Raw genomic sequence first — 27,974 nt, 5'->3', positions numbered from 1 at the left:
CCAAAATCATTCACTTCTTTGGCTGGCTCATCTCAGCGACTCTTTCAGTCTAATCTCAATTATAGAAACCTTCGCAACGATCCATCACATATTCAATCCAATCTTACTGCTCGTCGTATTACTGATATCAATCTCGCTCATATCATTTCTCTAAACAACACTGTTTCAAAATGCGAGTTTGAAGTATCTGAACTTCGGAAGCGTCGGAACCAGATTGCTGCAGACATGGCCGAACTAGTAAAACAAATGGCTCGACTAACAAAATCCAATGCTTCTGCAGATGCAATCCGTGCCTGTGTAGCGACTAAAACTCGATTGATTCAAGCTGGAAAAAACATCAAACAGCAAGTTCAAGCAACAGAAGAAACTCTATCAAAACTACATAATGACTTGTTTAACGAAGCAAAACACTTGCCCAATGATGTGCATCCAAGTGTTCCTGTTGGCGATGAGTCCAAAGCTGTTTTGGTTGATACGATTGGTTCTCCACGTACATTGGAATCCAATCTACTCATGGGATCGCAATCACCACTTAAAACTCATCTGACATTGGCAGAATTACATGATATGGTAGATATTGATCGAGCAGGAAAAGTATCTGGGAGCAGATTTTATTATCTGCGCAATGCTGGTGCAATGCTAGAAATGGCGCTAGTTCGCTATGCTATGGATATATGTATACAGAGAGGATTTACGCCTGTTCTCGTTCCTGATTTGATTCGTCATGAAGTACTTGAAGCGTGTGGATTTAGTCCCAGAAGTGACGATCCACAGACTTATTACGTATCGACATGTGTGCCAGGTAAAGACATTACCAATACTGACAATCCCATGACACTGTGTCTTTCTGCGACTGCAGAGTTTCCTCTTGCAGGAAAATACGCAGGTGAGGTACTCGACCATCTTCCAATCAACATGTCAGGCATGGGTCGTGCTTTTCGTGCCGAGGGTCTATCTGGATCTACCAATCGTGGATTATACCGAGTGCATCAATTCACAAAAGTCGAGCTGTTTACATTGGCACGACCAACCGAAAGCATGAATGTGTTTCACCACTTTATTCAGATTCAAAAAGAAATCTTTCAAGGGCTCGAGATTTGCTTTCGGTAATACTATATTTGAAGGTTGCCATGTTTAAAAGTCGAATCAAGACTGTTGCACTCAATTTTGTTTTTGAATCGTAGGATTTTGAATATGCCTACCGAGGAATTGGGTGCACCTGCATATATCAAGTACGACATGGAAGCATGGATGCCAGGTCGAAACGCTTGGGGAGAGGTAATTTAAGCTTAGTTTGCAGTATTAATTTTAAATTACACCATCTCATTCAACACATATAACTATAGATTTCAAGCACATCTAACTGCACAGATTATCAATCACGACGACTAAATATTCGCTGTTTTCCGCAATCCGGCGCATCCAACGAGTCGTCAAATGCACCAGACGTAGATACGCACACGGCAACAGAGTTTGTTCATACAATAAATGGTACAGCTTGTGCTGTACCCAGACTCATGATTGCTTTACTGGAAACCCATCAGTTGCCAGATGGAAGCATTCGCATTCCAGAAAAACTAAGAAAGTATTTCCTTGGTGCTCATGTGGATGTTTTGCCTGTTGGTAAACGGATTGATCAACTTATGGCTCAATCTACATCCGCCAAATAAATATGATGGCATACTGTGTTTCAAATTGTCTGTAGCCATACTTGCGTAAGATGGGACACTTGTCTTGCATTGACTTTGTTTTGCTTCAGAATAAATATTCGTTACACTTTTCTACTAAAAGTTGACTGTTTTAATTGATACAACAATCATCATATGATGTTCATAATCAAACTATAATTTTGAACTGAAATAATCTCCTTTGTTATAGCCATGCAGTGTATAATCACCAGATTCATCCATTTTAATCCAAATATTGAACTCGATTACTTTGATGTTGTTTAGCAATGTGGTGTGAATTATCATGAGACTGGCTGTTTATTATGTATTTTGGTACTCTTATTTAGTGCTCCGTTTTACGTGAATACGGCTGTAGACTCTTATTGTAACAGCCAACATTTCAACTATTTTCCAAAACTCAATCATTCTCATAATGAAAAACTGCTTTTGCATTCCTATCAGCCCATCATTACATCCAATCGATTCATCTTGCCAAAGATATCTGAGGGAATACGATATTGGACCAAGCCAGCAAACATCATCAAGGCTCTAGCTCGTTCTCTCACATCCACAACTCGTCCATCACCGCCAAAGCTTCCACGACGCTCTGTCCAAGCCCGATACAACCGATCAAGTGATTGCAATGCCATGTACATGATCTGTGGCATGACTCTGGCAACCGATTCATCTAGCATCAAAAACGCGTCTACCCTGCTTTGAACTTCAACTATATCCGTTGTTGAAGGAAACATGTTGAGTGTATACAATGTTGCCAAGGCCGATTCGTCTCTGCCTTGACCATGCTGGATATGGAATCTGGAAAGTTGTACAAGGGTAGTACAAGTAGACACAGTTTGTGTAGTAAGCATCGCTGCTGTAAGTGGACGTGATTGATAAAATTTGAGTAGTTGCTCCGTATCTTGTACTGGATTGGTTGTCAGAGATAGTAGTGGAAGAGAGATGTCTGTTGTGCTACGAATTGTAGAAGTGTTGTTGACTTGCTCGGCTGACATGTCGTCAGTTTGAAAAAATGTTTGTTGGAGAAGTCGTTCACCTAAATGAGTATTGAGCAAATGAATAACCTTGTCCGGCATGCCAGCCAAGTGGTAAAGATAAATCGCCTCTTCTAAACGACTTTCGTTTTCTGCATCGTAGGCTGAGGCAAGAACAATGCATTGAATAAAATCTTGATCGCTTGTAAGATGGAGCAAGGTGCGATACGTATCAATGTGTCCTGGCGTGCGACCACTGCCATCAGGGCGAATTTGTCCCAGCATTTCAGAAAACATTTTGGAAGAAAGAACAAACTCGCATACAATGGCATGAGCAAGACGGGTATACTCAAGTCCCGAGTGGCTTGCAGGAGGAGCCAAAGCACGACCAGATCGCTGCAAGTCTGCGGGGGATGCAACCAATGGCTGTCGAGCATCCAAAGGTGTACCAAACAGCCCAATTAGGTAAATATAGTGCAGTGTATCTATTGGGTCAGTCTTGCCCCACGATCGAACAAAAGATATAATTGTCTTGGCAAAATGAAAGTATGCAATTTCATAAGATGCACCTGTTGACAATGTAATGGGTTTTATATTGAGAAATGTTCCTCCAACAGCGGTGCCACGAGGATTCTCGGGTACACGCAGAGCACCATAGTAGGCCAAAGCAGTTGCAAAATGAATGCCATCGGCAGAAAATGCTGGATCGTTATGCAGCTCCGACACTGCTCGCTCAAACTCGCCACAAAGAAGAAGAACCATGAACCAAGTGGGTCGCGCTTTGAAATAATCGATACCGTACTTTTGCATTCGAGAAGAAAAATCACGCAGGGTATAGCGTTCGTAAGCAGCATCTGTTGGGAGAATTTCTTCTTGAACAAGCATGAGCTGCAACCACAGGTAATCGTCTACAGTAAAAATGACATCAGAGCAAGATATAGTCTTGATGGTCATTTCACATCGACCAAGAATCTTGTATAAAGCATATTTGAACAGATCACCTTTGGGGTGAGGCTTGGTAGCATAGTCACGGATACCACCATTCCATTCAGCAAGAAGTTTGTCGCGGTAAGTCTTTGGCAAACGACCATCACCAGAGTCCATCCATGCCTTGAAATACGTAAGAAAATTACGCTCGTTGGTTTTTGCAAGATCTGCTTGATGACGCTGAATATGCTCGAGAGCATTATCATAAAGACCCATACGGACCAAAACAAACACATGGGCCCAAAATGGAGTACCACCAACAGAAAGGTCAAGCCAGCTAAGAGTCCATCTACCATGCTTCATATGAGTGATTTTAAGATGGGCATCGACTTCTGAATGGACTGTTGGCATGCCGCCAATCTCAGCATATTGGCTTCGCACGTTATCTGATATCCAGTTGCTATACACTTCCTGTAGCCAAGATCGGCCCCCTTTGATTAGACTAGATCGGAACAAAGTAGCTTGCTCGGACACATCGGGATCTTCGGCCAGTTTATAAACAGTAGCGAAATGGCCCTGAGCCTTTTTTTCTAGTCCTTTGCGTCCACCGAGCATCATGGAAATTAGAGTCCAGCAACGACTGATCAATTGTTGTTCAGAGTCGGCAGCCATACTATCAGCAGCTCGTCCAAAAGAAGCGATGGGGTTAAATGGAATATTTTTTCGACGAGCCTCGTTGAAGGCTTTAACCACGGCAGCATATGCATGAATACGAGGTTGACTGATGATACCACCTTGTATCCGCCCATTACGATTTAAAAATAAATACAATTAGTACATAGTGTACTTTCAGTCTGCAATTTTGAAGAATATAATAAACGAATTTGGGTCCACATTTAAAATCATGACCAATGACCTACCGGTAATCACAGTACCATTGGATACGGTATGACGACTATTAGAAAGTTGCAAGATGGAGGAATCGGTTCTATCTCCGGATCCGAGCAAGTTGGCCTCAGCCTGACTATTCCGAAGCGACCTTGATGGTTGATGGCCCATCTGATCAAAAATACGTTTCTTTGTAGCAGTCCAGTCTCTGCCAATACGCAGCTCAAACGACCGTTCAAAGTCCTGGGCAACCTGCGACTTGGTTTCCTCGATAGCAATGGATACAATATTCTCATGCTCGTTACGTAAGAAGGCTTCAATGTCAGCATCGGGCAGACCATGTAAAGGCTCAAAAGTGTTGGTAAGATCTATCTGAGCAAGAGTGTGTTGAACTCGTTCAGGATCAAATCCTTGCTTAGCCAAGAGATAGGCAGTGCGAGAGTCGATGGCAGCAGCAGCAGAAACGGCTGGGTCTGAGCCATCGATTATCATGGATTGAGTAGCTGCAGTATGATGGCCACTGCCAGTCAGACCACCTACGGCAGTGGAAGACAACCCTTCCATATCTGATGAGCTCAACATGCCATGAAACTCGTTTCCAGCGGGATCAACAGTTCCATCTGAGCGAGCCAGCCCACCATTAGCACCAGCAGATCCAGCATAGGTTCCTGAACCAGCAGTAGTGTCTTGCCTCGCACCTGCTCGCTTGAGCAGCCGTCTAGTCTGAGCCTCGATCTGTTCTAATCCTCGATCAATGGGAGTCAATCCAGGAGAAACAATGTGATTTGTAAGCTGGCGAGATTGCTCTAGTAGCTGTCTGAACATGGTTGCAGCAGTTTAAAATAGATAAGCGATGGTAGATCCAGCAACGAGTTGATTTCAAAATAAAATTTATTGGATACGCATCCTCAGGATAATATTGAACAGTTTTACAGTTGTATTCACTTGATAACACTTGGACAAAGTGATGTTGGTGAAAGCTCACTCTTGTAACCAACAGATGAATTGGCAAGAAAGAGTTTGTCAAGTATTGAAAACATTCGTACAATAGAATCAAATATTTGGATTGCAATGGACGAGTTGGGGTTTAAACTTGGTGATTGTACAATGTATGGCTATACAAACAGATGTGAAAGAGTACAATCCAAAAACAACATTTCAGTTCAAACTATAGTCTAATAGTGTGTGCCTCGTATGACGATCGCTGTGTTTGGGGATTAAGGGAGCAATGAACGCTGTACTGTCAAGACATGCAACATTCCCAAACGGTCACTTTATTCTAGACAACATTCCATTCCACAAAACAACTCTAATTAGACACGGTTTACCAACCATTCAACAAACAGCGCGAAGTTTGGAGCTACACTACACAGCATTATACTGTTCATTCTTGAACCCTGCTGACACCAAACAACTTGTAGCTTCAATAAAAGAAATAATCCATTTCTAATCACGAATGTGACCATTGTTTATTCCAAGATCAATACAGAAAAGTATTTGATTTGACATGAATATGGCTGTAAAATAGAATCAATGTTTGTAACAGAAATTGCCGACACAATCCAAAATATATTGAGTAACAAGCATAAGGGAGAGCATATACACAGCAATAAAGGGTTAGTTTAATTCTTTTGTTTGTAAGCGCTTTATAGTGTTCGAATACTCATTTTTTATTGCAGCTTGCACTTGTTGATAAACTCGACTACATCAATTGTAGCTGATTGTAGCTGATTATTAAAATCACATTGCCATGCATTATTCGTCAGGTGGACCTGCACAGAACTCTGCACAGAACTCTACGAGTCCTAATCTTCGTCGCTCTCTTAGGAATCCTGCTCATATCGCAACTAATTTTCATGAAAACACTCTTTCAACCACTCCTACATACAACGATGCTGGTTATGGATCCATGGATGTTATCACTCCTCGACAATCGCAGTTAAATCCTTTAACTGCCATTCCCATTCATCAAGGCAATGGCACTCATAGTCAGTCTCCTGCATTGGGCATGGATCCTCGTTTGAGCGATGGGCACACGACTGCCATTGGCACTACCATTCCTGCATCTGGCTCTGCATCTCAGCCGCACGGCCCATTGAACAATTCGCAACGCCATTCTCATCATGCTAGTTTATCTATCGACAATCATAATGTCAGCATTCCCCCTCGTTCCTTATCCATTGTCCAGCTAGCTACTTCAACTTCTTCCTGGGCTCACTCGTTGAAAAAGGCTGCTGCTTTTCAGTTTGATAGAGGCCAACACGGTGGTTCGGAATCAAACTTTTCTTCTCCATCCCATGCTTCCATCGCTTCTGGTACTCGATGTCGTCGTAGTTTAACCAGGCACTCCATAGCTTCCCAGGTAACACACAGTCCATGCACAGGTGATGAGTTTAGTGACTTTAATCGCACTACATCTCCGTTGGATTTGAATTTTACTGGCCAACACGATGTTTTTGACGAGCTTGACGGTATACCAAGTCAATCTGGAGTTACAAGTGCGGCCAACTCTATTGATCGCTGGAACTCTGCACGTGAATCTTCTCGTCACCAGCAGTTAGATCAGTCCGAGTTTCAAACTAGCAAGTCCGATACAATGTGCCAAGACTCTGACTTGCTCAGCAATTGCACTTCTGACTTGCAGTGTCCATCACAGTGTCCATCACAGTGCTGCAGTGAACAGTACGATGGCTGTGTTGTTGATTATAATGACGGCGCTCATAAATCTACCTATTACCAGACACTCTTCAACAGTGTCAATATTCTTATGGGTATCGGTCTTCTTGCTTTCCCCTTTGCATTCAAGCTCTCTGGTTGGATTCTGGGCGTGGCATGTCTGTGCATTTTGAGTGGGGTTACGCGACATACTGCCAAAGTGCTTGCCTTGTGTCTAGATTGGACCCCCGATACAGCCGACACGTCTGATACGACCAACACAGTCGAAGAACCTCTTCTTCAACAGCATAAACTACCATTTCAAACTTTGTGCACATTTGGTGATTTCGGAGAGGCTGCGTTTGGACTTTCAGGCCGTAATTTCATTTCTTTTGTCTTTGTTCTTGAGCTTTGTGCAGCATCTGTTGCACTGATTATTCTCACTGCTGACTCCATTGTCGCTCTCTTCCCCATGCTCGATTTGGTTGTTGTAAAAATATGTGTTGTGGCTATTGTTGTGCCGATCACGTATCCCCTGTCATTGAACATGGCTTCGTATGGGAGCATTGTTGGTATTATTGCATTGCTAAACTTGCTTATAATTGTGATGTTTAATGGTTTGTCTACTACTGAAAGTCCAGGATCACTGATCGTTCCTGCCGATACAAACATATTTCCTGAATCATGGTACTCTGTTCCCTTGGCATTTGGTCTGATTATGGCTGGATTCTGTGGTATGTATAGGATTTTAATTCTTGTCAACATGAGATGCGCATTTTTCCGATCGCTGCACAGTACTAACATCGTGTCGGTTGCAAACTATTAGGACATTCTGTGTTTCCTAATCTGTATCGTGACATGAAGCAGCCTGAATACTACAACAAAGTAGTCGATCATACTTATATCATCATTACAGCCACGTACCTTCTAATTGCTTCATTTGGCTATCTCATGTTCGGACCATCGACCCTGCAGGAGGTAATACTTTCAAATTGAATAGCCTATTTATGGATCAAAGCACATGTGCCAACACATTTATGTTTTTGGTGATATAGATCACTTTGAATATGCCTTTTGTCAAGTCTTACAACAAGGTATTGACACAAGTTACGATTTGGCTGGTTGCGCTCAACCCCATTACAAAATACTCTTTGGCGATTTCTCCAGTGAATACACAAATAGGTATGGATGGATGATTGCGGAGGTGTTTGTAGAAGATGGCTGACTTGAATCATGCTTTGCTTTTGTTATGGAATTTTAGAGCGGTCGATTGCATCTACGATTCCCTGGATGTGTCCAAACCCATCATGTCCTCCACTGGCACTGCGTATTGTTACTCGTACCATGGCTTCAATGGTAGTTCTTATAATTGCTATCCAGTTTCCAGGATTCCATTCACTCATGGCCATATTGGGAAGCTTTTTTTCTTGCACCGTATCCATCGTCTTTCCTGAAATATGTTTTTTAAAGCTCTATTGGAGACGCATTACACGGTGGAGGATCTGCTTTGAAATAAGTGTGCTAGCATTTGGACTGGTGTTTGGCACTTTGGGTACAGTTTGGGCGATGCTGCCCAACACAGTACCTAAATCTGTAATGTATCACAATAAATCGTGATGGCATAAATCAAAACTAATATGTTTGCAGTGATTCATCTTTTTCAACCATTGCTTTGATATGAATGACTGAAATCACTCGATGGTGATCAATCTCCAAATCACCTGAAGAGACACAGCCAGTGACAATCGGATGTCAAACCGAACATTTGGGGTTCAGCGTGGTGCATTCGACACAATACTTGGTTCCAAACTAATATCATTTCAAAAACAAAAGTTGAAAAGCAATCCTGCTAAATAGTTTAATATCACTGAATGGAAATGATCAGCCTATAGACGCCCTTGTAAACAGATTTCAAACTATCCACTCTTTAGATGAGACTTTTTGAAAGCATGGTAAAACGGCGGCTTGCTAGATTATCCCAGTGATCCATTTGCAACATGTGGATTGGAAAATTATCTCATAGCTTGAACATATCCCTTCGAGCTGGCCGGACCCTGATGGCCATGCACAAGACGACCATCATTCAGAATACGCGTGACGATCACGGTCTCGTCTTCAGTGCCAAAAGCGCTACTGATTAAGATGGCAAGCAAAGAGTGCAGCAAGTTAGCAGCAACATCAAACAAACGTGAGGGTTACGGCTAAAATCCGAGAAAATGTAACTTACTGGAGGCTGGATTTGGAGGGCTTGATAGCAATGCCATGGTTTCCACCATTATCAACTTCAAAAATGGTGAAAGCTAAGCGTGATAGAAAAGCATACATTAGTGAGTTGAGTAGATAGTAACCAAGATGCATATCAAAGGGATGACAACCGCGAATTTGGCCAACCTTGAACAACCTCTACAAGAGGGATACTCTTGTCTATTTAGACCAATACCAAGTAGAAATATACAGAATTAATTAGATCAGCATGACAGTTTCCTATGGCTCTTTAATAAAACAACACAATTATGCATTAGATATACCCTTGCGCCATTTATCGACCTAGCCATAGCAGCACAATTGAGCAGAGGATATAAAACAGTAAGTAACAGTGTCAGATAGTAAGTTGATAGTAAACAAACACAAGGAAGTTGAGAGCTCAGCACAAGGAATGTACTTTAAGCAAATAACCAGGGTACAAAAGTTGACAATATGAAATGGGAAGCGATTGGTTACTTGAGAAGCAGGCAGATCAGCAACCATCCTACTGCCAGTACCACATATCGAGTAATAGACAAACGCAGTCTATTACTGAGTGCAAACCATATAGCAGGATATTAAGAATGAAGTGATAATGCAGCATACCATATCAGGCTCGACGTATACGAAAAAGGACTCCTTGCCACCGCCGCCTTCAAAGACAACTCTATCAGAAACCTTTGCGCTAGTTTTTCCCATAATAGCAAGCTTAACTAAATGATCTGCTGTTGTGATGCTATATAAAGGAAAGTGCAGATCTGATGAGCAAGTTATTGACCCTAGCCATCACGTGTATGTCTGAACAAAGAGCCTTGCCATCCATCAATGGATTGTATTCTAATCATTCATGACTCTAAGCATTGGTTACGCGAAGATTACCGTTTAGATTGTCATGGCTGCAGTCGTGTAAATTGATTAAACTTGGCTGTTGCTACAATGTAAATCGATCAAGCTTGACTGTTGCTGTTTCCATTTGCAATCATTCCAGTGTGTATGCATGATCAAGACTGAATTCTTTTAATGTGTGCAAACCTACTGTCTCGACCAGTATCAATACACTTGAGCAGCAGACTATTTTCATGCAAATCTCAATTCTTTTTTTGGCTGTTTTTGTGACCCATTCAAGGAATCACTTGGACTGCTCTAGTGTTGCTTTAGACAAGAATGGCAGGTCTCGCACAAATGTCAAAGGTATTATTCATGACTGAGCTATTTTTGTGATGGTATAGAGCACTGTCTGTAGTTGGCTTTAGGCAGTAGTCATAATTCAATAATGCCAAGGCATCATTGACAATCATCCTGTCCATGTTACTATCAATTGACATGTATTATTCTGAAAGCTCACCCATCACTCTTCACTGCAGGCCAGCACATATGTCCGTCGATTTGCAACTGCTGTATCCCCTTCTGTCAATACGAGCAATAGTTCTACCAAAACTAGCACTGATGGCAACCTTTTCTTGCAAGTATCAACTCCACATCCAGTATCCAATATCCGATTATTGAGACTCTCTGTTTATGCCAAACAGACACTCTCTGATACAGATATTGCAATGCTTCAGAAACGAATCGATGTGCAGGAGCGACACCATATCTTCTGGACTGCAAACAATACCGACTTTCAATCTAAAAAATCAGCCTATATTCAAGCCAGTTGAGTGCATTCGAGTTGTTTATTACACCTCAAAACCTATCCCAACCAGTTCTGGTTTGTGTATGAGTCTATCAACCGATCATTAAATTACAGTCTTGCTAACATTGTTTGAGTAATTCTATGACAGTCAATGACTCTGCACACCGTGAGCCCACATCAGCAGAAATGTCATACTTTTATAAATCGTATCTCGACGACAGCTACAGTCGTCATTCTGCTTACAATACAACCCTTTGGAAAGAAAATACCTCGATGCTCATTCCTGGTATCAAGGCAGACATGAGACAATTGTCGCATGTGGCTGGTGGGATGATCAATAATGCACGGGAAAGACTTGTAGATGCAAGATATTTTACCTGGCTGTACTTGAAGCGACAGATAACCCATGCTTTTTCAGACAGCAGCTTGTTGTATCAGGCACATGGTGTGACAGTAAGATGATGGTGCTATTCTTGGAATCTCAAAATATCACTCATTTTACGCCGTATTCACGTAGAATGGAACTTTTCTGTATCTATCTTGCAGTTACTGCTTCTTGCTTCAGAATAAACAATCCTTAAATATTCATTGCATTTTTCTATTCAACTCTATCAAGGAATTCAAAAAATAATATTGCTCAGTGAACTGGCACCCATCGTTCCATGAAACTGATTGGTTATCATGTACTCTGAGATCCTAATCTAGTGTCCTATTTTACGTGAATACATTGGTGATAGCAAGACTTGTTTATTTTTTATTTGCTTTCTATTCGGCTATGGTTGCAGTCGGATCCGTTGGTGCAGGCTATAAACGCTCAAATAAATGTTTGATTCCAAAAAATAGATTGTTAGTTCTACTCGAACAGTTCAAATGCAGTGCGTTTGATTGTATTACAGTCAATCTGGTTTGCTTAAAACATACAAATATATGGTCAACTTACAGTGGCTGACATCTCATCCAACCTTGACTGCAGCTCATCCACCCTGCGCCTTAGTTCTTCATTTTCATGACGGAGTGCTTCTGTATCTGTATCTGATGGTCCGCTTAAAAACTGCTTGATATAGCTATGGAAATCAATGTAGCGATAAAAAGTCACATTTAAGCTGTTAGGAATTGATGGATACAAGACAGCTGAGATTTGGACTTACTCGACTGGCGAATCTGGCTTTTCGGGTTCTTCGTACAAACCAACAAGAACTATATAATTTGAAAAGTAAATATACGGCACTTGAGCTTACTGATACAAAACAAGGATAGCATGTTCTATTGATAGTGCCTTTAGCCAACGAATTGAATAGGACAGGCTTAATATCTACCTTTAGTCAGCGCGTCAATGATGCCATTCCGCTCTAGATATTTGCGAAAATCCTCCTTCTTTTGGTCAACAGCCTATTGTAGTAGTCAAGGTTAATTGAATGTGATGGAGATGAACATATATGTTGAAAAGCGGGTATTTTTGTTGTATATACACTGTATAATAGTAACCAAGCCAAACTCGGCTGTACCTGGTATGTATTCATCGAGTTGGGTTGGATATGATTTAGGTGAAGTCGAGATTCAATTCGTCGAGTTATGCTTTTCAACTAATACACGGCTTGTCCAATCAAAGCCATTGAACTATATATAACTTGCCGATGGCTTTACAACTTTCTCTAGCTAGCATATTTTTGTTTTGTTTAGGTGTTATATTTTCCTAGCATAAACCCGTCATACAATGTTTAGGCTATTCACATGTGCGAGCTGGCTGCCATGGTATCGATTGGAATATTTGACAGATGATATTCTTGCTGGATTTACATTGGTGACAATGATGATCCCTCAGGTATGTGAGTATGCTCAAAGGGTGATGATGAGGTCACAGTATACTCAACTTGGTGGTGGCGAGCATATATGCAATCTGGGTGATTTCAAGTGGCTATTTAGATAGTCATTAGAATGCATGCCAAAGTGTCATACTCATCAAATGGAAAGCAGTTTTAACTTTTTTTATTCTTACTGTGGATTCTCTTTTCAACCAAATCAGTCTATTGGGTATGCAGGTAAGTAATCATACGAGTTTAATTGATATGAAGCCATATCCGCGCTGTCAAGAATTAACATTTCACTGACTATTCCATACCTTTTTTAGTCATGGCCAATCTACCTCCTATTCAGGGATTATATACTGCCAGTATTCCTCCCATCATTTATTTTATTTTTGGGACATCTCCATATATCAGTATCGGTAATGGTTTCCATAGTTGAAACTAAACATCGGGCACGCCATATGGCATTTACTCACCCGTATACTTTTTTTAAATTTCAAATAGCACCATTTGCGGTGACATCGTTAATGGCGGGCGAATCTGTTCTAAATGCAGCAAAGTGGTTTACGGATCTACGCCAATTTGGCAATCAGTCATCAAGCTTACCAACCAACAGCACAACCATTCCCCCATGGCAAGAATATCCTGATATAACTTGCATTGCATCCCTTCAAGCGTTTATGCTTGGTCTGGTTTTGCTCAGCATATATTCTGTATCACTTCATAAGCCCCTTGGAAAGCTTGTTACAAAACAGCTGATGAATGCATTTACAACAGCTGCGAGTTTTTCTATCCTGACATCACAAATTAAAAACATCCTTGGAGTGCGAATCATGGCGACTAAGGGCATCAGTCCAAATATTGATACGTGGATTCAGCTTGTGAAACAAGCTGGCAATATCAATTGGGTTTCAGTAGTACTGGGTGTAGTCACCATAGCAATGATTATTGGGCTACCGAAATGCGAGGAAGCACTGCGTCAATGGATTCGAAAGTCTAACAACAAATTGCAGATGGCCTCCACAGTTTCAATAGGAAATGAGATAAAAGCTGAGAATGATTCAGATACCAACTCATCTCTTGCAGTACGCACAAAACCTAAAAGGCGCAATTCACAAGAATCTGTCATAGATAACCCACATACGCGATATGGGATCACACCTAGTGCATCTGCCCATTCACTCCATCCTACCAGTTTAAGCATTCTACACGGAACAGGATACGGAACTATCCATACAACTTTGGAAAATCAAGCCTCTAGTTCCAAAATACTTGGACACAAGCCACTACACTCGCTTCAAAATGGGCTTGATGGCCCACTACTGAATGATAGTGACATCTTTTCCGAAGTTTCGCTAACTTATGACGCACAAAGTGAGATGCCTTTTGAGCCCATTACAGAGACTCCCGATCAGAGTCAAAGATCCAGTCAAAACAAGCCCCTGCCAACACAACCCTTGGCAACATCACGGGCAGTTATTCCTGCAGTCTTGGTGGCAATTCTCATTTCAACTCTAGTTTCTTTCTTTTTTCATCTTCCACAGATTTACAAAATCAAAACTATTGGACATATCCAGTCAGGGTTTCCTACATTTTCGTTGCCATGGTCCTTTCCAAGCGTTTACAACACCGTCTCAAATGCCACGCTTTCAAAAACCTTATTTAAAAATCAACCTTTTGCTCAAATAGCAGATGTACCACAGCCTACGTTATCAGAGCTCTTTGCGCTGGTAGTATTTCTATTACCCAGTGTGTTTTCAATTGCATTAGTGACGTATGTGACTTCCATTTCAATCATTTGCACCTTTTCAAATGTAACAATTATTCGACCTATAAATCCATCAATTGGTAATGACGAATTGATCATTGCAAATGGCACGAATGATTGCTTGCACCATAATTCAGCCGAGACAGTGCAGCCTTTGCAAGAGCAATCTCGTCATTCGTTAACCAATTCCAATTTAAATCCTGATACTCAACAGTTAAAAAAAGGTCAAGACGCACAGGAACTACTTGCTCTGTCACTATCTCAACTAGTTTCTTCTTTTTTCACATGCTTTGTTTCTGGTGCAGGACTTTCTCGTAGTGCAGTCTTGGCACACCAAACTGACCTGCGTACACCATTAGCATGCCTTATAACAGTAGGAATCATTGGTCTAATTATATCCTTTTTCACAGCGCCTTTTCAACACATACCTGCACCAGTACTATCTGCAGTGATTGTTGCTGCTATCTGGAAACCTTTGAAACGCGTAACGGGCATAAAAGGATTGGTTGTAGATGCTTTAGTAAATGCCAAGCAAGCAGATTTGGATGGATTGTGGCACAAAAGTGTCAGACAGTCATTGCTATCAAATAGGTCGGAAGCCACAGAATATACACATATTAATGAGGAGTCAGAACAGGAGTTGGCTGTTGCCAACACTTTGCCATGTCTATACGAGGGTTTGCCTGTTCAGTCCAAACCACTTGCATGGAAGCAAATGTGGATGAATCTACATAGATATGCCAAAATAGCTGTTGTGTGGGAAGATGTATGTGTGTGGACAATAACATTGCTGATAACTGGATTGATAGATTCCACTTGGGGAATCCTGAGTGGATGCGTTACTGTTGGATGGTTCAGAATGCTAGGCAAGCTTGTTTGAATGTTTAGAATCGATTTGATAATAAATTGCAGTTGCAACTTGGTGTTTCGTAATCCAAAATAAAAGTGAAAAGAAAAAATTGCTTTTACACAACTTTAGTCGATTTTTATAACATATACAAGAATATGGCAAAACAGATTGAGGTTAAAGAAGAGGGTCAGCCATTGCTGGTTGGTATCAGCTTTGGTACTGTATACTCTTCCGTATCGATTGTTTCCAAGGTAATCAATTCAAGTGGTATTGGCTTGGGGTGTTCAAATGGTGGAATATGATTTCTATTCGGTCAACGATTCAAAGTTGTCACTGGACTGGTTGCTACTCCAACTTTTGGTTCTTTTTTTTATTTGATATAAACCAATGTCATTGTACTTGGTGAAGAACGAGTTTGATGCATATGAGCTATTGCATGTTTTTTTTTCCAGTCTGCCATTTGCCCTCAATTTAGAATATATTGTCATGCCTAGACTAACAGTATTTTTTATGTCTTCGTGCGTGGTATTGATAGGATGGCAAGAATGGTGAAACTATTGCTAATGAAGATGGTGATAGACAGATTCCATCCTATGTAGCGTTTACTGCCCACGAAGAGGTAATATTGGATTTTAATTTTTTGGCAATAATGAACCAGATTTGGTTCATTATTTTATAGTGCACCAATCTTTTGAATTTAACCATCCAAAGAAGATTTATATTCAATGGAACGAAACGTTGATCTTTAACCATTATTTTCTTGTAAATGCAATGTTGGGTATTTATGGATTGTTTAGCTCTGCGGAACTCAGGCACACATTCAGGCCATGGCAAATGCCAAAAGCACAATCTTTCACTTTAGAAATGTTCTTGGAAAAAAGTATGTTTTATTGAATACCTGTGCACAATGTTTGATTTTATAGTCAGTACTGAAATGACTGCTAACATCACATACTTTTTGATCTACTATATTTTTATTAAACCACTAGAATGGATGATCCAGAAGTTCAGCTGCAATCCAAGAAACATCCTTTCACCATTGCAGGGTCAGCAGATGATGCTTCCGTGCCAATGTACGAGGTAACTTTGATGAACGATGATGGCGAGGAAACCACCGAAATCTATTCTGTCATTGCAGTTACTGCAAAATATCTAAAGAAAATCAAAGAAACTGCAGAGTACTTTTTAAGTAGCAAGGTTGATGGGTGTGTCATTTCTATCCCCCCTCACTTTGAAGAAACTCAAAAGCAAGACCTTCTCAAGGCTGCCAAAGAGGCTGGATTTGATGTAGCATACCCTATCCACGAGCCTATTGCTGCAGTATTGGCTTTTGAGGCTGCTGCTACCCAACTTGCTCAAACTCAAGACTCTACTGCTGAGCCCATAGTCAAGACCGATAAGCAAACTGTAGTGCTAGACTTGGGTGCCCATCAGTTTAACGTAACTGTTCTCTCCTCCCACGACGGTCTCTACACGATCGAGTCATCAATTGATGAGGCAGATCTTGGTGGAATCAGCTTTGACGAAATTCTTGTCGAGTTTGTGCGTCAAGAATTTATGCGTAAAACCAAGGCTGATGTTGCTGATAATCGACGTGCTCTCCAAAAGCTTCGAAAGGCTTGTGAACGCACCAAGCGTGCTCTTACCCGCCAAGACACTGCTCCTTGCTCCGTCGAATCCCTCTATGATGGCATGGACTACCATGGAAACATCAATCGTGGTCGTTTTGAAATACTTGCCGAACCCCTTTACTCGCGTTGCTGTGCCACGGTTGCCAAGGCTCTTGCTGAGGCTAATGTCGAGGCCAAAGACGTTGACGAAGTGTTTGTTGTTGGAGGGTCTTCTCGTATGCCTCGTTTCCAGCAAATCATGAAGTCGCTTTTCCCTGAAACCACTGCGTTCCGCGCCGATGTTGAGCCTGATGAAGCCATTTCTCTTGGATGTGCAGTTCAGGCATCTATTATTCTTGCCAACGCCAATATTGATTATATCACTTCTACCAACACCAAGGAAATTGCTCATGCTGATCACATCTCTAAAAGCATCGGTATTGAAGTAGCTGGCGGTGCATTTGCAACCCTAATTCCGGTTGGTGCACCTATTCCTGTGCGTCGTTCTATCACCATGGGGCTATCCACTAGTACACAAGCATCCGCCTATCTGGCTATTTACGAAGGCGAATCTAAAACAGCCAAGAAAAACACGTTGCTTGCTGAAGTTGTGATATCTGATATTCCCGAAGCTGCCGATAAATCAATCGAGGTCATGTTGACTATTGAAAAAGATCATTCTTTGCATATTAGTGCTAGTGAAAAGACCTCTGGCCAAAAAGTCAAGGTTGTTGTCAAGTAATTAAAAGCATATGTGGTTTTTTCATTTGAATACTAGAGTGTAGATATTGGAGTTGGTTAAGAATGTTTTATTCATTAGATATTGGCTTGAGCATTTATTTTTCAAAATCACAGATTCAAACTGGATTATTGATGGAGTCAAGTGTAGATATATAGGAAAAGTATTATATTTTGTTGAATGGTCATAATTTGGCAAAACCAATCATTGTAATGGCATAAACCTTTGACAAGTGCACTCAAGATTTCGACCAATTGGACAAATTGGACAAATTGGCCAAATAATACAAAAACAGCCAAAATCAAATTCGTCTTTTGGTTCTACCTGAATTGTAAAAGGAACATTGCTGGTTCAGCTTCCATCCAAAGGTATGGGCTCAAACTGCATAGTTTTTATCATTGCTTCAATGGTGGAGATTCGAGTCTGGATAAACCACTAAACCTACTGTCACTGCCATTTGGAATCTTGAGTAGTTTAGCACAAAAAGTTTTTCAAGTTTCCATACAATGATTATTCCTGTTCGATGCTTCAGGTATTTTTTATTCTGAACTATACGGCCATTCGTATTGGAGTAAACTGGATATCATCACAACGTATTGACTTTTGTTTTCGTTTCATTGCGTTGATCGATTTCGGTTACAGCTGTGGGAAGGTGGTTGGTGATAAATGGCAGCCATATCTCAGTCTTCTTCAAGGCGATACGACCGAAGGAAAGGCATTGGATGCACTCGGTCTTAAGAGATATTGTTGCAGACGTATGGTCCTCAGTCATATTGATTTTATCGAAAAAATTCTACAGTATGTTGTTCCAGGATTTGATTGGTAACTGGATCTTGAAGTAGTGGTAGAACATTATACTAATACATTATTTTACCCGTATGCATATTTCATGGTTGTCTGAACTGGATTGGTATATAGCTATGGTGCTCAGAAACATTAAAGCTACTGATGATTTAGATTCTGCATGGACAAACGCTAGCTTATTTAGGACAATTTTGACTATCTGGGCATAATAAACAACAGTTGTTGTCAATGATTAGTTATTATCTGAAATACAACCATTTTAAAATTGCTAGAGATAAGTATTGCTAGTAATTTGCTATTTCTGTATATAGCATATATTTCCATGTTGATTTTGGAAATAGTAGTCTCTGTTTCTATTCAACATTATATTGATTATAACATGACCATAGCAAAATAGATTCAAATAATGTATATCTCGTATATTAATGGTATCCGAGTGAGTACACCCGCTTTAGCTGGTAACTGTTTGTATGTTTAATATATCAATAGTTTTCAGATTGATCAAGCCAATACAATACACAATGTAAATCTGGATTTGCAAACCATCATTTTTTGTATTTTATTTACAGCAGCTTTTCAAGAAAGGTGATGTGGTTGGCAAGAATCATAGACTTGAATGTGGCAGATACAGACGCCGCATGTTTTCCAATAGATTGATAGGTTCCAACCAAACGAACACGATCACCAGGCTTGACGTGGTCAACCAAATCATCGTCCAAGATTACGTCTGTTGGACGCGGAAGTTGTCCAGCTGGAGATCGCTCTGACATTTCTTAAATGCTCATGGTTTGGTAGTCCCTGTATGTTGAAAACCCAAATTCTGTAGTCAATGGACAACCCTCATTGTCCTAGTGGTATGTCAAGTGTTGCCCATACTAATTAGTGAATGAGCGACTCAATTTGAAAAAGAATACTGTCAGTTTGTATTTATTATAGATTGGTAATGAAGACTATTGATTCAAGGCATTCTGCTTTCGCAGTAGCTTTATACCCTGCAACACCTTGTCCAACTCCTTACGAAATCCTTGAATCTCAGAGTCCTTGTGATGCACCATATCTTGATACCGGCGATGCTCCATTTGAATCTTGGATTCTAAATCTCCACGATGTTGAACCAAAAGTTTGGCGATTTCAGTCTCTCGTCGTCGAGCAGACTCTTCCAACTCTCGAATACGAGATGAAAGTGCTTCAAAATGGTGCATAGCCGGTGGCCACTTTTTTTTAGCAGCTGACAAACTAGAAACAAGTCGCTGATTTTCAGATTGCAATGTTGAGCTGAGTGTTTTAAAATGATCCACTTCCTCTTCAAGTGCCTTGATTTGCGCCTGATATGCAACAGCCTTATCACTGTTTCCAGTCACGGTATTCGAAGCAGTTTGTCGCAGCATGGCAAGTTCTGCTTCAAGCATTTTAATTTTACTGTGCAGATTGGTAACATCCTCGTGTTTGTTGGAGTCATTCCACTTTTTTTGAAACTCCTGTCGAAGCCACATAATTCCTTGTTCATGATTCTCTCGAGAAATCTTGGCATTTTCCTCCTGTGCTTGCCTCATAATTGAGATGGTAGATTCCTGCACTGATCGCCGTGTTTCCTCGCTAATCTCTAATTTATTTCGAACAGAGGCCAATTCCGATCTAGTAGATTCCAACTCAAGTCGCATGGCATGAATCTCATCCATCCGAGCATGATCGTCAACTGCAAATACCTTGTGATGGAATTCTTTTTGCTGTTCGACAATTTTGATTCGGTAAGATTCAATCAGTTCATCTTTGCCTTGAATGAGTGCAGTTGTCTCTGATTCAAAACGCTGCCGTTCTCTGCAAAGCTGGTCAATGCGTTTAGACTGTTCATCAACTAAACTTTGCAAATCCAATATGCGTTTAGAAAGCGCTATTTCGCGCTGGTTTCCAATCAAGGAGTCAATAGACGATAGTTCCTGTCCTTGTAATGTCAGAGATTCAGCTAAATCACTGGTTGTACCCAATGTTGCAGCTTCCGACTGTTTCTCTAGTGCTTGGGTATGCTGAGGTACGGTTCCAACTTTTAATTGAGTGGATGATGCGATTTTATTACCTGGTGGAGATGCCTGCAAGTCCTGGATTATTACCTCAAGTTTTTGAATTTTGGCTTCATACTGCATTTGCAATCTCTTGATCTTGTATCAAAATAAAAAGTTGATATTAGATCACAACACTAACCAATCACGATTTTAGGCTATGCCAAAATATGGTACAAAGAGATGGTATGATAGTACATTGAATTCATAAATAAACTACACACCTCGTCTTGCATGATCCGAGTTTTGCTATTATTCTCACCGACCACAGCTTCATATTCAGTCTGCAATTTTTTAACGCGCTGTCTCAACAATCGAACATGGTCAGTCTCTTCCAAAGGAGGTTTGGGAGTACGAGTCACGTCCGCAATAGTTTTTGTGTGCCTATCTACTTCTAGTTCCAGTTTCTCTCTTCGCAACTTCTCTACTTGCTGCTCCAGCTCTCGAATCCGGACTGTCCCAGCTTGAATCTGCTTAACGGTATCAGGTGCAACTTTACTAGCACCACGAGGTGTTTTCACACCTGTACCATTATCAGATTTACGTTGGGATTGTGATGTCAAAAAACTAATCACCTGCTCCAATCGCTCAATCTCTTTCTTTAAATCAAGTATCACATGTTGTTGCATATCCGATTTCTGCCGAGACTCGTCAACAATGTCCATATTTTCCATATACATTTCCAATTTTCCCTCCAACTCAACAATGTAGGTCTCGTAAGTCTCGCAACGAAGTTTAAAGTCCGACTCCAGCCGTTTAAGTTTCTCTGGATCGCTACTTTCCAAAGCAACGAGTTTTAAATTTGCATCAGCAAGCTGAGCTTCAAGATGAATAATACGTGCCTGTAAATCGCTTTCAATGGCTCTGGATGTGTGACGTAGAGTGGCCAAGGATTGCTCGAGAGATTCGATACGAACTTGAGCTTTAACAGATGAGAAATCGCTTTGGTGAGGTCGGTTGGTAGCTGTTTTAGATCGGGTAATGGATGGATCATAAGAAGCATTTCCTGCTTGTGGTAATAGATTGCCTTGAACAGTAGATCCAATAGTATTTCGATCACTATTGACGCCTTGAGATGACTCTACTGTGTCATCATTACTTGTAATATTCCCTGCTGAAGCGCCGCCTACCATTGTCTTCAACATAGCATTTTCACGTAGCAGCATTTCTGCTTAAGATAGTGGCGCTGATCAGACTCTTTTAGTTCCTTGCGTAGTGTCTTGACTTGGGTTGTCAGTTTTTCGTTCTCATTTTGATACTATTGATTTTAAACAAAAACATGAATGAATAATACTCGCATTTGGATCAAAACACACTGCCCAATTCCTAAATAATTAAATATTGCACTTACACCTCGAATTAAAGTCTCTTGCTCATTCAACTCTTTACGTAACGTCTCTGCATCCTTGCGACTAATATTTGGGCCGGCTTTAAGCATCATCACAACGGACGCACTCGGGTTTTCAGTGTCATTGATTAATGTTTGCGTGTTTTTAAGCTGAACCTCACTGAGTTTGCGTTCAAGAAACTCTACTTGCTCGCGCAATGTATTCATCTCATTTTCAGTTTGGATCGATTCAGACTCGAGAGATTTGATATGGTCTTTCATTGCACGCATTGTTTCTAAATCAAAATCAGTGGCTGGACGGCAGGACTGCTGTATGGGCTGTTCTGATGCTTGTAGATTGCTTATGATGGCATTGGAATTCAATGATGTGGATGCAGATGGTTCAGCAGGTGTACTGGTTGGTACTCTAGTGAAAAAAGAAACGTCATCTTTATGATCATTTTGTGCAGATGAATCTTTAAACAGCACCTTTTGAGTGTCGGATTTAGACATGCTGATTGCGGCATCTTTTTGAATAGATGGTGGATTAGCAAAATCATTCAGCTCTAATTTTGTTGGCGAATGCACATGATTAGATGATTGCAGTTGTTTGGAGTCTGCGTGTGCGTTTTTAGGCTTTGTTGCAATACGAGCAGGCGATGATTGAGGTCGTGATTTTAAGCCATTAGACACAACGTTATTAGCCTTTCCAGCAAATCTGGCATTGGCGCGATTAAGTGCCTGTTTCTTGGCCTGAAATAGTTCGCCATCCGACCCCAGTACATTGGTATTATGGGTTTTACCATTAGCACTTAATGCAGTTTTGGGACGAGGTTTTTTCGTATTAGTTTCATGCTTTGCTATGCTAGTATTTGCATCATATTTCAATGTAGGAATCTTTGATGAAGCTAAAGTAGATTTTTTCTTGGATGTTGACTTGGAAGTCATCGTTGATGTGTTTTCAAATTTAGGTTTTAGTACCTCACGAGACTTTGTGGCAGATCGTTTCGCAGTAGCATCTAAATCACTACAATATAAATTGAATTATTAATGTAGAATGAACTGGGGACAACATATTTAAATAGGATACATATTGCCAATATACTGTACTTACGGCTTTGTTTCTGCCATTACAGAGTCAGGGTTTAACTGAAATGTAGTGTGTTTATCATCGTTTTCATCATTCATTGCAAGGAAATCAGCAAAGGCTAAATAGCTTTGATCATTTCCTTTGCCAGGAAAATTAAATTTTGATTGAAGGGCTATTGGTGGAGACAAATCTGGACTACCAGCCATAGGTGTAGAGTTGATACAGTCGGTTTGTATAATAACAGGTTCTGTTTGAGCAAGGATGGAATCTGTAGGTGAAGATGATTGTATTAAACGAGAGTGATTTGCAATCTGATCATCCATTGCTTTGATTAATGCAGTTGTTGTTGAAAATACTTCCTGCTCAGTAAAAGTAGGCGAAACACCATTGAATGCGGATACATGCAAATTTGTATCCGACTCCAAAATAGCCTTTTGGGGTTCTAAAGCGCTTTTTGTAGTCATGGTTTTGAATTCAGTATCAGCATCAATACTATTGTTTGATTCAATGGAAGTTTTAAATTCAATGTCCATTTGAGTTTCCACAAGATTGGAGTTTTCTGATTGTTTTTCTGTTAGCGAATGCCCTTTAACCCCATCAAAATCCGATAAATGTGGAGATTGAGTATCAGCAGATTCAACTGGATTTACATTTGTGGTTTCAACTGTTGAAGACATGATCTTGGTTTCAATTGCCAAACTATCTTTTGGAGAACTAGTCGAATTCTTGTGCGTGAAATCTTGACAAATTTGGGTGTCGACCGATTGGGGGTTTAGTAAAGTATTCGCAGTAGTTTCTTTTTCACCGCCTTCAACCAAGACCGATGGAGACTGAATTATTGGGTTCGACACATTAACAGTGCAGATACTCGAGTTTTTTTCTGGTTCCAAAATGTTTTTAGGCATTTCGGATATATGGGTGAGCCCATTCGCCTCTAAACTATTGTCATTGGTATCTGACGAGTCTATAGCGGACTGTGCCAGCAACGCACCATAGTCTAAAGACCGATCGCCACTGCCTTGCTTCAATGCCAAAAAAAACTTTTCCTTGTCATCCTCGGTGGTATCAAGCTGTAGTGAAATATCCGCATCCTCAAACGAGTCTGATTCATATTCAATGTGTGCAGATTTTGTGGGCTCTGTAAAAAGAGTAATGGGGGCTTCTGATGGTTTAAAATGATCTAACAAGGCAGGTGAAGTATGTTTATAAAGTGTTTCATCCTTGATGGATGGATTTTGAATGCTGGAAATATCAGACATAGTATCTAGATTTGAGAATGTTTGTTTAGAAGTGACGGGTACATCTATTACCGCCTTTGAAATCTGTTCGTCTGATAGCCCGCTTTCAAAATCCTGAACATCGTATATGCTTTCCTGAGATGATACTGACGCGTAGACTTGTTTGTTATCATGAGGATTGTCCTTGTGTGATTCGAGTTTATGAGCTTCCTGAATTATAGATGATAACTCCATGTCAGATGTTTCTAGTGCAGAAGATGCTTTCAATATGCCTATATGGCCACTGATACTTTCATGATTTTGCATCTTGTCAATACAGTCCGAGATTTCAAGATTTGCTTCAGTTTGCAATGGTAATGTTTCAGTCATTGGCTTGGTTGGAGCATCGACAACAACAACTTTATTTGACAGTTGTCGCAAATTACTATCCTGTTTTTGTAGTGATGAAGTGTGTGATTGAGTGTCTGTAGTTGGTTTTGATGCAGACATGGAAATGTCGGTGCTCGGCAAAGTCTTGGATTTGATCCACCTATTTGCGTCTGAGGACTGTTTGGGTTGCTCGGATATACTACTTTGGTCTCTATTCGTTTTACCATCATCTTCATCACTGCTACTAATATTTACAAAGACTGAAGATTTGCTTTTGACATATGGATGAGATTGTGGATTGGGTAAAGTGGTAGCCTTTGAACGTTGCTTTGGAGTCTCAGATGACGACCTGGAAGCTCTTGCCAATCGACGCTCTCTAAGTTCATCAATACGACGCTTGATATCAGCAGAGCCCAGCGATTGGTTACCAAATAATGACGTAGCTGTGGATGTGTTTTTTGAAGCCGCATCGTCTTGAGTGAGTTCAAGTGGAGTCGCTTTTGAAACAGTCCGAACATATGGTCTTTGACCAGACTTGTCATTTGTGGTACTTTCTGATATAGAATGCGATGATGGTTGACGCATGAATGACTGTGTGCGACCACTTGACACACTAGCATGATTGTCATCTGAGGCATCGTCCGACTAATGCATAATCCGAAAGGACAGGTTAACATTCAACACTGTAGCCTTGGATATTCAACCGTTTAGTTGAATATTCCATATCATGAATGAAATAATCAGCACAAACCTCAGAGTCTTTCAATCCAGCTACCAGTCGAACAGACTTGGACACATTGGCAATGGTTGATCCCGATGCAGTGGATTTCGGATATGGTTGTGGCATTTGTTATCAATTCTAGTAAAGAAAGTAATGACCATCGCAGCAAACCGCACCCATGAGCTAGATTCGCAAGCTTTTCATCAGTCTGCTTCTTTATATATAATCTATTCATCACCAGCAACAAGAAACCATTAAAGTTGCGTTAATTCCCTGTATAAATCTATAGTTTATTTTTTGAATAGATTAGAATCTCATTATATCTGCTAAAAGTGAGTTAAATTAGTCATTTCTCGTTGTATTGCTCGCTTCTCTACTTGCAGTTGGTACCTCTTGAAATAGATATTTGCGCATTCGACCACGCAGCTGGGGCAAAAAAGCCCTACTTCTGTTTATTTGAGATACATACAGTGATGCTCAAAATAAGCAACAAAATACAAGATAGAAAAAAGCAATAAAGAAGGTACAGGGACGAGATACATGACAATAAATGAAATAGGTTGGCCAAAAAGGCTAGATAAATAACGGGATAGATTGAAACCACGGTGTCGCTTGCGAAATGGCCGTCAAATATTTAAAAGCCATGCGCTTGTCAGAGATGATTGTCTATTTAAGCAATACGCGAATCTGGAATACATTTCAGTGCACCAGTGGTAGTGTTCCATGGACTCAGTGGGTTGTCAGCAAGGCAAGGCGAATGCAATTTAGAAGGATAGATTCGTGTAGTAGCACGAGAATTACCGCCTGGTACAGTGTGAATTATCATATTGGGAATTACTCTTGTACGATAACTGCCATCCGAGGAGATGGGCGATACAGCAGACACGGGACCAGAAGCAAGAGCTGGGATGGCATAATGGGTTGTCTCGTTATTGTAATCGTTCAGGAAATTCAAGAAAGGAACTGATGGTTTCCTATCACGAGTACGATTCGGAAAGGGATTGGCAACACGAGGCACTGTCATCATAATGGTTTGCAGTTCGGAGAGAGCATCAACAGCATCAAAATGAACAGACTCTTTAGCCATACTTTCAACATCAGATATTGGAGTAGGAATCAGAGGGTAGGTGTAACTTTCAAAGTAGTCACTACTTTCATCCTGGCTGTCATCACTCTCTCCATCAAGTTCAATGGCAGAATTGACCTCAGATTTCAAATCACGTACATCCCATTCATCTCCAGGAGCAAAGCGAGCAATTTCTGGAACAGGAACTGTCAGTTTAGGAGATGAGTGGTGCACGTTTGGGAGTAATTGCGACAGTGGGGACGAAGTTGCTTTAACAACCGGGCTAGATGTCTGTGTTGTATTTGCAAATGGGAAATCTGTATTCTTGATAGCAAGGTTTGCAAAATTGATTTCCAATCGATTGTCAAATATGGGATCGGCAGGTCGGTAGGGTCGCAGAGGAGCAGAGCTTGGTCGACGAGGAGGATTAACTTCCAAGTTGGGGCGTTGATGAAGAATAGGATGATGGTGACTTGCCTTGTTTGGGTAGACTGGACGAACATGATGCAGCTCAGGAGAAAACTGGTAGTCCTTGTCATTTGCAGGACTTCGGGATTGTTCTAAGCTATTGGCAAGCATATTGCCCTCGTTTAGGCACTTTAAAGCTTGATTGGTGCAACCGGCCTTGATACCTGCAATGTTACCGAAACTGTGGCTGCCGTGATAATGCCCGTGTCCATTTAAACGAACAATGCGTGGCAGTTTTGGTATACGTTTGGGAAGCGGCATGGCAATGGGTGCATCGATACTGATTTTGCGTGTTGTTAAGCCATGGGACTGCGATTGCTGCTGAGGCTGGATGGACGAATTGGCGGATGTAAAGGAGCTAGCCATGGTTTTTTATTAAGAGTACTGGCGGTGTGCAGTATAGATAAATGGGATATCGAAAACACGAAACAAGAGTATATTTGCTTGGTTCTAGAAGCAGGGCAAGATTCGACTTTATATAGAACGTCAAATCCACTTTGTGTTTGTGTCAAGATTGTTACAAAATGCCGCCTCCCATTTCAAGTAGTAAAACAACCGCAGCCATTTGACGATCCAAGTTTGATTGGTGATAATCAGAGTGAGATGAGCACCCAAACCACAACAGCTGCAAAAGTCACCCCATAGTTTAAATATGTTGATGGACATTTAGTAAACCGATAGATGGAAGTAATGGTTACGACCATCATACAGAGTTGATGACTTGAGCTCTGCCGTAATTCCAGCTGATGCAGTGTCGCCAAAGCGTGGCACTTGGATTTCATCTACTGAATATCATTCATACATTCTAGACGTCATCAATGTCAAGCGATGGGCGCTTTTTTGTGTTGGTTCAATTCAATGCATCTATTTTTTGATGCGTGGTGCAGCTCTGTGTTGAAAATCTATTCCATAGTCTTGGTTGGATGGTAAATCTAGACAGTTCCAGCCTACTATTAAACACGAAAGTTGAAACTTGTACAGCTCGAATATAACCATGTACTTTCATTTGACACTTGAATGCTGTCGTATTCATATTTTTGGTAAACCAATGATGCA

General features: G+C 40.8%; 11 protein-coding genes across 11 annotated transcripts; 6 read left to right on the top strand and 5 right to left on the bottom strand.

Annotated features, from left to right (window-relative positions):
* Nucleotides 1-246: 246 nt before the first annotated feature.
* On the top strand, nt 247-1,670 carry BATDEDRAFT_12060 (uncharacterized protein; the record flags this gene model as incomplete). The annotated part of the gene is made up of 3 exons (XM_006679304.1): nt 247-1,106; nt 1,185-1,278; nt 1,347-1,670. 3 exons carry the CDS (start codon nt 247-249, stop codon nt 1,668-1,670), a joined length of 1,278 nt encoding a protein of 425 aa, XP_006679367.1.
* A 455-nt stretch (nt 1,671-2,125) lies between these two features.
* Nucleotides 2,126-5,299, bottom strand: BATDEDRAFT_25641 (linker nucleoporin NIC96; the record flags this gene model as incomplete). Its single annotated transcript, XM_006679430.1, has 2 exons — nt 2,126-4,380; nt 4,507-5,299. The coding sequence occupies 2 exons, from the start codon at nt 5,297-5,299 to the stop codon at nt 2,126-2,128; spliced, it is 3,048 nt and encodes a 1,015-aa protein (XP_006679493.1).
* Nucleotides 5,300-7,070: 1,771 nt separating this feature from the next.
* Nucleotides 7,071-8,746, top strand: BATDEDRAFT_12005 (uncharacterized protein; the record flags this gene model as incomplete). The annotated part of the gene is made up of 5 exons (XM_006679295.1): nt 7,071-7,412; nt 7,485-7,863; nt 7,956-8,107; nt 8,185-8,311; nt 8,391-8,746. The coding sequence occupies 5 exons, from the start codon at nt 7,071-7,073 to the stop codon at nt 8,744-8,746; spliced, it is 1,356 nt and encodes a 451-aa protein (XP_006679358.1).
* Nucleotides 8,747-9,141: 395 nt separating this feature from the next.
* BATDEDRAFT_89467 (uncharacterized protein) lies at nt 9,142-10,072 on the bottom strand (the record flags this gene model as incomplete). Its single annotated transcript, XM_006679627.1, has 5 exons — nt 9,142-9,259; nt 9,357-9,429; nt 9,521-9,553; nt 9,658-9,676; nt 9,980-10,072. 5 exons carry the CDS (start codon nt 10,070-10,072, stop codon nt 9,142-9,144), a joined length of 336 nt encoding a protein of 111 aa, XP_006679690.1.
* Nucleotides 10,073-10,328: 256 nt separating this feature from the next.
* On the top strand, nt 10,329-11,593 carry BATDEDRAFT_37087 (uncharacterized protein). The gene is made up of 3 exons (XM_006679550.1): nt 10,329-10,564; nt 10,738-11,026; nt 11,155-11,593. Exons 1-3 carry the CDS (start codon nt 10,538-10,540, stop codon nt 11,466-11,468), a joined length of 630 nt encoding a protein of 209 aa, XP_006679613.1. The 5' UTR covers nt 10,329-10,537; the 3' UTR covers nt 11,469-11,593.
* A 92-nt stretch (nt 11,594-11,685) lies between these two features.
* BATDEDRAFT_89466 (uncharacterized protein) lies at nt 11,686-12,526 on the bottom strand (the record flags this gene model as incomplete). Its single annotated transcript, XM_006679626.1, has 5 exons — nt 11,686-11,715; nt 11,947-12,070; nt 12,155-12,203; nt 12,323-12,395; nt 12,512-12,526. 5 exons carry the CDS (start codon nt 12,524-12,526, stop codon nt 11,686-11,688), a joined length of 291 nt encoding a protein of 96 aa, XP_006679689.1.
* A 194-nt stretch (nt 12,527-12,720) lies between these two features.
* On the top strand, nt 12,721-15,459 carry BATDEDRAFT_25637 (uncharacterized protein; the record flags this gene model as incomplete). Its single annotated transcript, XM_006679429.1, has 4 exons — nt 12,721-12,828; nt 13,030-13,045; nt 13,135-13,230; nt 13,316-15,459. The coding sequence occupies 4 exons, from the start codon at nt 12,721-12,723 to the stop codon at nt 15,457-15,459; spliced, it is 2,364 nt and encodes a 787-aa protein (XP_006679492.1).
* A 108-nt stretch (nt 15,460-15,567) lies between these two features.
* On the top strand, nt 15,568-17,809 carry BATDEDRAFT_35340 (uncharacterized protein). Its single transcript, XM_006679524.1, has 4 exons — nt 15,568-15,680; nt 15,965-16,048; nt 16,227-16,309; nt 16,419-17,809. Exons 1-4 carry the CDS (start codon nt 15,585-15,587, stop codon nt 17,779-17,781), a joined length of 1,626 nt encoding a protein of 541 aa, XP_006679587.1. The 5' UTR covers nt 15,568-15,584; the 3' UTR covers nt 17,782-17,809.
* Nucleotides 17,810-18,284: 475 nt separating this feature from the next.
* On the top strand, nt 18,285-18,604 carry BATDEDRAFT_12135 (uncharacterized protein; the record flags this gene model as incomplete). The annotated part of the gene is made up of 2 exons (XM_006679311.1): nt 18,285-18,310; nt 18,421-18,604. 2 exons carry the CDS (start codon nt 18,285-18,287, stop codon nt 18,602-18,604), a joined length of 210 nt encoding a protein of 69 aa, XP_006679374.1.
* A 336-nt stretch (nt 18,605-18,940) lies between these two features.
* BATDEDRAFT_31913 (uncharacterized protein) lies at nt 18,941-19,992 on the bottom strand (the record flags this gene model as incomplete). Its single annotated transcript, XM_006679456.1, has 3 exons — nt 18,941-19,050; nt 19,155-19,382; nt 19,519-19,992. One exon carries the CDS (start codon nt 19,989-19,991, stop codon nt 19,533-19,535), a length of 459 nt encoding a protein of 152 aa, XP_006679519.1. The 3' UTR covers nt 18,941-19,050; nt 19,155-19,382; nt 19,519-19,532.
* A 6,062-nt stretch (nt 19,993-26,054) lies between these two features.
* Nucleotides 26,055-27,284, bottom strand: BATDEDRAFT_89462 (uncharacterized protein; the record flags this gene model as incomplete). Its single annotated transcript, XM_006679625.1, has 1 exon — nt 26,055-27,284. One exon carries the CDS (start codon nt 27,282-27,284, stop codon nt 26,055-26,057), a length of 1,230 nt encoding a protein of 409 aa, XP_006679688.1.
* Nucleotides 27,285-27,974: the final 690 nt, after the last annotated feature.

Source organism: Batrachochytrium dendrobatidis (assembly GCF_000203795.2).
Source record: "Batrachochytrium dendrobatidis JAM81 unplaced genomic scaffold BATDEscaffold_7, whole genome shotgun sequence".
Taxonomy (NCBI): Eukaryota; Fungi; Chytridiomycota; class Chytridiomycetes; order Rhizophydiales; genus Batrachochytrium; species Batrachochytrium dendrobatidis.
This window is presented reverse-complemented; position numbering and strand designations above follow the sequence as displayed.

Coding starts and splice junctions, on each gene's coding strand:
- BATDEDRAFT_35340 (XM_006679524.1), top strand. CDS start 15,585: ATGGCAAAACAGATTGAGGTTAAAGAAGAGGGTCAGCCATTGCTGGTT. Junction 15,681..15,964: donor CCGTATCGATTGTTTCCAAG/GTAATCAATTCA, acceptor TGGTATTGATAG/GATGGCAAGAATGGTGAAAC. Junction 16,049..16,226: donor CGTTTACTGCCCACGAAGAG/GTAATATTGGAT, acceptor TGGATTGTTTAG/CTCTGCGGAACTCAGGCACA.
- BATDEDRAFT_37087 (XM_006679550.1), top strand. CDS start 10,538: ATGGCAGGTCTCGCACAAATGTCAAAG. Junction 10,565..10,737: donor GTCTCGCACAAATGTCAAAG/GTATTATTCATG, acceptor TCTTCACTGCAG/GCCAGCACATATGTCCGTCG. Junction 11,027..11,154: donor ATCAGCCTATATTCAAGCCA/GTTGAGTGCATT, acceptor ATTCTATGACAG/TCAATGACTCTGCACACCGT.